Source organism: Protopterus annectens, chromosome 10.part0, assembly GCF_019279795.1.
Source record: "Protopterus annectens isolate FY-2018-M chromosome 10.part0, PAN1.0, whole genome shotgun sequence".
In the NCBI taxonomy this organism is placed as follows: domain Eukaryota; kingdom Metazoa; phylum Chordata; order Ceratodontiformes; family Protopteridae; genus Protopterus; species Protopterus annectens.
In genome coordinates this window covers 1,600,781,448-1,600,791,263 of record NC_056744.1, presented here as the reverse complement: position 1 = coordinate 1,600,791,263, position 9,816 = coordinate 1,600,781,448, and the positions used below count along the sequence as shown (strand labels likewise).

At 40.3% G+C, this 9,816-nt stretch overlaps 1 protein-coding gene across 1 annotated transcript in view; it reads right to left on the bottom strand.

The window, feature by feature from the left end:
- Nucleotides 1-815: 815 nt before the first annotated feature.
- The window catches only part of LOC122813775 (sulfotransferase family cytosolic 1B member 1-like), a 278,964-nt gene continuing 269,963 nt past the window's right edge, over nt 816-9,816 (bottom strand). Inside the window, exon 7 of the mRNA XM_044086272.1 lies at nt 816-1,002. Coding sequence (XP_043942207.1) covers nt 890-1,002 — 113 coding nt within the window. The 3' untranslated portion in view covers nt 816-889. The remainder of the gene's footprint in view (nt 1,003-9,816) is intronic.

The window sequence follows — 9,816 nt, the reverse complement described above, 5'->3', positions numbered from 1 at the left end:
TTTGCTTACTACACAAAACATTAATGAACCTCAATCTGTATTCAGTATATATACTGACTGGTGTCACTGTAGATCTAATGCAAACCAAAGCCAGATGCATATAAGACATCAGAGATGAGAATAGCATGGTATAATGCACTGTGTTACAGCAACTGAGGGAGTCAACATATAAGCACATTCTACAAGTCTATTTTTTTGACAAGTAATGCACACTCATAGCTGTTGCTGTTAACAGCAGTTAAAGCAATGGACAACAGTTTGAAACAATTCCAAATGCAAAGCATACACCCCTCCACCTACATCCACAGATACAAAATTATAAAGCATACTCATTTTTTTGTCTAATTCTGGACTTTATGTTTATAACCACAACCTTTACATTTATGGGTGCTGGGTTTCACCATTAACATGGTAGGATATGTAATTCTCACACTGTTCACAAATGGCATGCTACTTCAATTTCTGTATAGAGTCATTTAAGATGATGTGATTATGCCAGGCCCTTCAGAATTAGGAGTAGCCATCTTGTCAGACGTCTTGCATGGTTTCTTATTTGCATACTTTAGCACAGGAAGGACTTGACAATCTTTTTTGGGAACTGTCTATGTTTAGGCTACTCTTAGAAGCAGAGGGTAGCTCCTTACCCAGAGTGTAAATTGTAAATTATTTCTGGAATCCAGGCACTAGTCTCCACTGGTAAAATGGATTTTGCACAACAGGAAACTAAGGAGTCTGATAAGAGCAAGAAAGTAGTACTTTCAGTTGGTGGCTTTCTCTTAACATGTTTATTATTTACTCTTACTTCTCAGGTGAAGTAGATGTTTATCATTTATTAGCTTTAGGGATAAAATACTGTTTATTCACTAGATCCTGGATTCACTGCTTTTTTTCAGAGTTCATCCACAAACTTCAGTGTTGCTCCTGCCATCTTCTTTTTATAATCAGCATCAAACCTCTCATTTTGGGCAACAGTGAAGTAGTTTTTCCAGTCTCCAACAGAACCTACAAATTAAATATAAATAACATTAGAAAGAACTGGCCACATGCAGCTTCAAACTAACTTGAACAACAATTGAGCTTGCAAATTCATTCTCAAAGTCTTAGGTTATGATGCTGGAGAAAAGAGAGGTTTTCTTAGTGCCACCAAAAGGAAAATGTCTCATTAGTGTGTAGTTAATAAACACATTAGTCATCAATGGAGTATGAGCAAAATAAATGTGCTCTCTAGCTACAAGTAGGGGATTTTGTCATCAAGGCTGAACAGGTGAGAATTCCCTGAACCTCACTGTGCAGGAAAGAAATATTTTACCTTTAACAGCTACTTCTAGCAGGCTAGGGGTTCCAAGGACAGTGTAAAAAAAAAAAAAACTGGAATTATTTCTTGCTGTCAGCGGGACTTGGGTTTACAGCACCAAAGATCACAATAATGAAGCTGCTTACTGAATGAACCTGGACTACTCTCACCAGACCTGGGTGTAGACAGTAAAGAGTATGGTGAGTCCAAGAGAAAGGGTGCATGAAAGGAAGCAATGTTTCAATTATGTTTGTAGATGTCTTTATTACATGAGATTTCAAGGTGTGCACAGCAGTCTACAAGTGCCTTCTTCACTGGGTAATACAACAGTAATAGAAATGACATTTAACAGTTGTCAAAATTGCCATTCACATCAGATCAGAGAATACATTTTGCATGGAGTGATAAGTCTCCAGGGATATCATCATAGTACCAATGTTTCACTGATGCCAGAGGAGGGCACTGTCATCAAGTCAAGGAACACTGACCGTGTGGGCTGATTATTCTCCATATTTCACTGGTAGAAGGGAGAGTGCTCTAGTCAGTTCAGAAACGCAAACTGCATTGGGTGTTAAGTCTATAGCACTGACAGCATTTTAACCCTTTTGATACTAGGAGTGGGAAGTCTTAGTAGAACAGGGCACATTGCAAGGGATAAGTTTCTAGGAGTAACAACATAATACTGCTGTTATACTGGTGTTAGAAGAGAGTGCTTTCATCAGATTAGGGGAAAAATGGCTGGCCCACTAGCAGAGAAGTGTTGCTTTTCACTACACCACCACGGACAGAATATTATCGGAATCACAAGCATTTGAAAGCCAGATGTGTGTGTGGGTGGGGGTTGGGGGCTGTAGCAACCAATTTCCTGCTGTCTTATGCCATGAGGAAGGAATGGCAAATAAAGGAACTAATGCAGCTGAACTATATCATGCTGAGAACCAAAAAGCTGTGATGTTGCATTCAGTTACTTAGCAGGCCTTTGGTAGTGTCTTAGGTTTGCATAGGTGTGAGCAGATATAACTGACGGTTTGGCTAGGACCACTGCATGCAAGGGGCTGGCTGGCATACAGTCAAAGGTATAAAACCTCCAAAAACCTAGTTCTACTTCCTTATGCAGCATGTCTATAGAGGCAGTCATCTTGTCATTGGTGGCAGAAGGATGACAACTGCAATTAGGGTTATGGCAGTGAAGTGGAAAAATGTAGGTGTCTAGTACTAGGCTGTGACCTACAGTTAAATACACACTGATACGTATAAAACAGATCACTTCAAAATGTCAACACAGCTGCGTTAAGTACCTGGGACTATAAGTATAGTACTGGCATTTTGTTGGTCTCAGCAGCCTGGTATGCAACATTAGCTTCGAGATGATGACTTCCAGGGTTATTAGCTTCGAGATGATGACTTCCAGGGTTATTAGCTTCGAGATGATGACTTGCAGGGTTAAAACATGTTTCAACAATATGAGAAAGAGCACTCTCACCATTACTGGGTGCACTCACTACACAGTGGGTTATAAATTCCCAGGGCAGCAAGAAAAAGCACAGGTTTACTGATGGCTGAAGAAATGCTCCCACAGGCTTGAGGTGCACTGACAATGAAGTTCCCATTATGCAGAAGGGAGGGTTCTACTAGTCTGGGGATGTACAGATAGCAAAAAGAAAAAGGAGTCCTCAAGGCTGAATGCATGCACTGCAAACCAGGGTCAAACATAAGCAGGGAGATGGAAGGGATAACTTTGCTAAAAAATGGCTCACTAGCACAGCAAACAGAGATGCATGCACACACAAGAAAAGCACAATGTGGTACAATAAGAAATCTCCAATGACCACCCGTCTAGTTCTTCTCCAAAACTGCATCTTGGTTAAGGTAACTTCATCTTTGTGCATTTAATAACAACTCCCGTCTCTAAGTCTTTTGAACGTGTCTGACCATGCTCTTTTCTCCTCCAGCTACTAAGCTAGCATCTCTTTTCAGACACTGTAATCCACTCACAGAAGTCATGTTTTCATTGAGTCTTTCAATAACTACTCCCTACTCCTTTGCATGCCCACTGCTCCAAATATTGTTTATACTTTCACTTAGAGCTCTGTCTTACAATCTGTTTGACCCAACTATATACAGTTAAATAAAATGCTGGATGCTACTTGGTGAGGAGCATCAGTTTGTCACAGCACAATCCCCACACAATGATACAGATGAAATCAGTACTTTTAAAGTGGTGTACATTTTACTAAAACTGATCAATATTAAAGACTGTACACAATCTGTTACAGGGCAAAATGGCATCCTGACCTCCCTGTCTTCTCATAGGATGTTTGAAGCTAGTACCCGAGTAGCTACCTTTCTTTAGATTACCTCAAACTTTTGCCCTTTGAAGTTACTAGCAGAAATACTGCCTCAGAGTTGAAAAAGCAACAAAAATAACTAAGTCTCTATATACAGACAATATGGATATGAAAAAATATAACTGTCTGTATGATACCACAAGGGCACATTCACCAGGCTGTGAATTTCATGTCATCACTGCAATGCAGAAGTTCAAAAGACAGAATATCAAAAGACTAAAATGATCTTGCTGCTACAGTGATACAGCTGAATTCAAACAACTGACAGTGGCTGAAAAATGTTTCAGTTAATGCTCTCAAGGATGTAAATGCATTCATGGAAGACTATGATAGGCACTGCTAACACTTTCATTTAACTTTTAAAGTTTTACCAATAAATGGATGAAGTAAACTCTTGACCTGGATAGCATGTAGTTTTTCTTGCTGGTTACTGGTACTTTACTGCGCAGTCAGCACACAACAGTGGTTATTTAACACTTTCATTTCCCAACACTCATATACAATACATAGCTCCTTATGTTCCAACTATCATATACACTACATAGCTCCTTATGTTCCAACTCTCATATACAATACATAGCTCCTTATGTTCCATAGTGCAATACAACTCATTAAGCATGGCAATCAGTTTGAACACTTGGATAACAATAATAAAAGAGCACTCGCCAATGCTAACAGAAGCAGACTTTGATAAGCTGTAATATTATAGATGATTGTCTTGTCATTCATTCATTCTCCAATTATCTGGTAATCCAATTCACTGTCACAAGACATGTCACTTGCTTCCATAAATGCCATTTTATTCATTTTCTGATATAAAATGCTGTTTGTAGCAATCACTTTCTCACTACTGGTCCAGGTCCTCTCTACCTTCACTTTAGTCCTAGTTTAGAAGGTCAAACTTAGCTTAGCTGGTCTACCCTTTCCCATCATAGGTTCATATGTCCATTGTTCTTACTAAGATTACAGCCAAAAGCATACATCTCAACCTGCAGACATTGAAAATAAGAACAAAGGCCTCTGAAAAGTAGGAACATCTACTTAAAAATCTGAACATCTAATTAGCATAACATTAGAATACCAAATAGCACACAACACAACTCTTCCCATTTCCAACAGGAACATGTAATTCTACTAAGAAACGTGTTTAAAAATCAGAGTGACAAAAGTCATGGAAAAACATAAGCACATTATCAAAGAGGCAATGTAAAAATCTGTAGACTTGTATGAAATGAACTGCAAAATTCTACCACAGAAGACTGTTTACTTTTACCTCAGAAAAAGAGAGATGTAAGATGTGTGCCCTCTTTCTTTAAATAGTTGTTGCCACTTGTATGTTGGTCATGTAGCATGGTTTTCTGTGTGCTAAATAGCTTCAAAAACCCATGTGATGAGGAGAATTGAATTGTGCAAATGGCTAACTCAAGCTTGAAAGTAAGGATACATTGTGCAGGGGTGAATCAGGCCTAAAAATAGGAATGTTCCTCCAAAATAGGGACAATTGAGGATGTCTCAACAAAAGAAACCATCAAGAAGCACAACCATATCACCCAGCACTGGTGGAATATTAGCAGTGTCCCCCATTAAATAGAATTTCTCCATATATCCCTGTTGAAAATTTGTAAACATCCATCCAGTCATCCAGGTTGGTTTTAAAGGTTGCTAAGGAGGGACTCTGCTTGATATGTAGGGGCAGTTTATTCCAGAAACAGCATAAATATTAGGTTAGGTATTGGTCATGCCATCTGATCTTGATGTGATAGTGTAGGTTTAACTCTCCAGAATAGGTATTTGCTTCACCACTTGCTCTATTTAGGTGAGGGACTTCAAAGAAGGCTGGGTCATTCACAGCTTGGAACACTAAGCAAAGATCACCTCTTAGGAGTCTGTATGACACTCAGTAGACCAACAGTGTTTTAGTCTATCAGAGTAACTAAAAGTACTGAGACCTCTGATGTTTTTGCTGAGGAAACATTAAGGTCTCTCAAATTGCTGCTTGGTGAGATACATACCAAAAGGTACATTATATTCAATGATGGGCCTAATAAAGGATGAATAAAGTGGAACTAAAACTTATTTGAATCTTCAGGAAGTGTTACAAAGGATAAGCTGTGAAAGACAGAAGGATTTTCTAACTACCTCAGAGACATGGTGATCAAGGGAGAGTCTATTGTCAACATTTATACATCAAGTCCTTGATGGCTGTGTCACATTTAAGTGGAGTCTTATCTAGATGGTAAGCAGATGTGATGCTAGATTTGCCAAAGGAAACTATGCTGCATTTCTTGGTGTTAAGAGAAAACCCATGATTAACACATCAACTATTATTTGGTTCAGCCCTAGCTGAAGAATTTGAGTATCAGAATGGGATTTCATAACCATCCCCGTTTGCAATCATCATCAAATCTGGTTAACCCAAAGTCCCTTGACACCAGCTTTCATATTACAGAAATATATACAAAAGAGGAAGGGACCCAGGACAGAGACTTGCGGGACACCACTAGTGACAATTTTCTGTCTACAGCAAATACTCCTATCCTTAAAGGTATTGGTTCTACCAGGCAGCCAATTTCTAATCTAATGACCTATGTATGGGTTAATGTTGAGTTGGGAGAGTTTGTTAATAATTTCAACAATGCAGATATTGCCAAAGGCTTTTCAAGGACTAGATAAACAATGCAGACTGTATGTCCTTATCCATTGTCTCAGTAACCCTTTCATAGGATCACAGGAAGTTACTAGGCTAATGGCCCTTGGCCCTTACATGTCTAGCCAAGTTTTACCCTTGTTTCCACTATCAGCACCTATGGGGTGAATTTACAGTTACCCATCCAATCGTCTAGACTGCATCTGAAGACGGCCAATGAGGTGCTTTGTTTGTTATGAAGTGGGAGTCTATTCCAAAGGTGTGGTAACCTCTGAGAGACCAATCTCTCTCTCTCTCTAGCAGGTTCTATTAATGTCACATACCAGGTTGATGTCTTTACAGCGAGTAACCAGTGTACCATTTGACTTGTGGATATGCAGCACTTCCAATAAAGCAGGGTCATAAATAGTGTTATATGCAAGGCAGAAATCACCTCTAAGTACTCTGTATGAAAGAGAATAAAGTGACAGTGATTTCAGCTAATCCATATAGGACAGATGCTGAAGACCTTGAATTTTCCTTGTGAGGAATCTTTCTGGTCTCTCCAATTGCTGCAGGTGTTTGGAAAGGTACATATCAAAAGGGGCGTTGTATTCAATTACTGACCTGATGAGGGAAGAGTACAGGGAGGTAATAACTTATTTTTTGTCCTGGAGATAATGCAATTACATATGAGATGAGCACTACAGAATGCCCTTCTTACCACTGTGGAGACATGGACATCAAAGGTACGTTTGCTGTTAACCTGTGTGCCCAGGTCTCTCACCACTGAATACATACTTAGGGTGTTGTTATTGATGTGGTAGTTAGCAGGAACACTGCTCTTACTGAAAGGGATGGTAATGCACTGTTTGTATTGAGTTTAAGGCCATGACTTTGGCACCAATCATTTGTTTGTGTAAGCCCTTCTTGTAGGATGTTGACATCATTTGGAGATTCTATGACCACACCCAGTTTGCAGTCATCAGCATCAGCCACAGACCTTTAGTTTTTGCTTGTACTTCAGAGAAATAGATTCCAAACAGTAGAGGTCCCAGAACAGATCCCTGTAGAACACCACTGGTTACAGGTCTGTTGTTGGAGGTGGAGTCCCCTATTTTGACTATATGGGTTCTAGCAGTGAGACAGTTAGTGACCCAGCTAATGATATAAGAGGTGATACCTAGCTGGGTGAGTTTGTCAATGATGCCTGAGTGCGGTACAGTGTCAAAAGCCTTGGCTAAGTCTAGGTAGGCTGCATGCACAGATTTCCCCTCGTCCAGGTCCTTGATGACTGTCTCGAAGAAGTCCACCAAGTTTAACGGGCATGACCTCTCTCTGACAAATCCACACCGAGTAGGGTCAAGTGTTTGGGGAATACCTATGTTTTTTTTTTTTTAAGCTCCAGGATGATTCACTCCATGGTCTTGCAGATAAGGCTAGTCAGGCTAATAGGTCTATAGTTCCCGGGGTCAGTGGAAGCACCACCTTTGTGCAGGGGGATAACTGTGACAGTTTTCAATTTAGCTGGGATAAAGCCTGTGCTTAGACTATGAAAAGAGTACCCAATGGTGTTGTTATGCTTGTTGAAGCCCATGTAGGATGCAGGCTGGGATGCAATCAGGTCCCATACATGCTGTGTTTTTGGCCATAGAGGGGGTGTTTATGACCTGCTCTTTAGAGATAAAAGGTAGGGGACATGTGGTAGGGATGTCATGGGGTACTTGTGCCAGGGACAGTGGAGTGAAGTTTTCACAGAATCTGTCAGCTAACAGGCTAGCTATGTCCACAGGCTCAGTATATGCGGTATCATTAACTTCCAGTTCAGCAGAAATCTGGGACTTTTCTTTTAGGTTACAGATGTAACTAAAGAATGCCTTATGGTTGTCCTTAACTGAGGAAGCTGATTCGGATTCGTAGTTTGCTTTAGAGGACTTCATAAGAAGAATTATTTGCTTGCTTAAGCTGAGGAGAGAGTGTTTCTAGTTTAGGACTCGATTCCTCTTACTCTTGGACAGCAATTTCTTCCTCTAATTGCAAAGCCTGTTAATGGCAGTTGTCCACCAGGCAGGTTTTCTCTTCCTTGTGGAGTTTGTTTTGGTCCCATCAGGTACGTCTGAGTCAATGCAGTTACACAAGTGTTTATATAAAGCATTGGTGTAGAAATCAGGGAGGTGCAGTGAAGCTATTTATACCATCCCATAACAGGTGATAATCTGCTCTGGAGAAGTTTTTTAGTTAGTTGCTGTTGGGGGGGGGGTGTGATAGTTACTTCAAATGAGACTGATTTGTGGTCAGATCTCACCAGGGAAGACCTCACAGTGGGGGTGCTACAGTGGTTCCCCACAGATCCAGGATGTTAACACCCCTTGTGGAGGTGTCAACCAGCTGGTCCAGGGCATTGGAGTTAAAGTCGAGGAACCTTTGGGAAAGTGAGTTGAGCATGAGTAATTTACAAAGTCAATGGATGGGCAGTTAGTCACCCAAAACCATAGTGTTCGGATGCATCTTGATAGACTCAAATAGATTCAAATAGGCAGAGTGGGTGTTCTGATTCATGGAGCGGGTCCTGTAGCTGTCAGCAACTGAAGTACCTCTAGGGAATCATACTGTTTAACCAATCTGGAGGTGTATTTATGTTCAATGAATATTGATATATCGCTTTCTTTAATTTTCACACCTTCAGTTTGTGGTCTGAACATGTGGAAGGAGGTGTAACCTGGTATGCCTGGGGTGCTCTCCAAAGATCTCAACCAAGGTGAACAGGCATGATAAACCATTTACAAAGCTGAACTGATGTTTATTCAGGAAGTGTTTGGTGTAATGGTTAAGGTCTGTACCTCACAGATACAAGGTACAAGGTTTGATGCTATGCAGCACAGTGATGCAGTGGATAGTGTTGTCACCTCACAGCAAAAGGTTCCCTGGTTTGATTCTCAGCTGGGGTGCCTTCTGTGTGGAGTCTGAATGTCCTTCTTGTGTTCACATTGGTTTCCTCTAGGTGCTCCAGTTTCCTCCCACACTCTAAAGACAAGCAATACATAGACTGGATACTCTAAATTGGCTATTACTATGAGGGTGTGGCATGGAAGAACTACTGTGGCACGCCTATCCACCCAGCAGTGTAAACATTGGCTCTAGACTGATGTGGGATCCTGACTCCATCTGCAAAAATGGGAAAAAGGGGTTGTGGATGGATAAGGTCATAGTTTATTTGTTCAGCTATAATATATTCCAAAGTCTTGCAAATAATAGTAGTGAGAATAATACGCCAAGGCATGGTAAAATGGGAGCATTACTTTTTACTTCTTTGGGAGCATTACTTTTTTCTTTTTTGGGGGGCATTATTTTTTATTCTTTGGGGGCATTACTTTTTTCTCCTTTAGGAGTATTACTTTTTTTTATTCTGTCATGTTTCACCCTGAGCTCTGTTTAATGTTACTACTGTTTCACTCCATTTGGTACATTCAATGTGTGATGAAGACAGCTAGGTCAGTTTACACCCCTCAACTAATCTGCTCATGAATTCTGGATAAATACAAAAACAA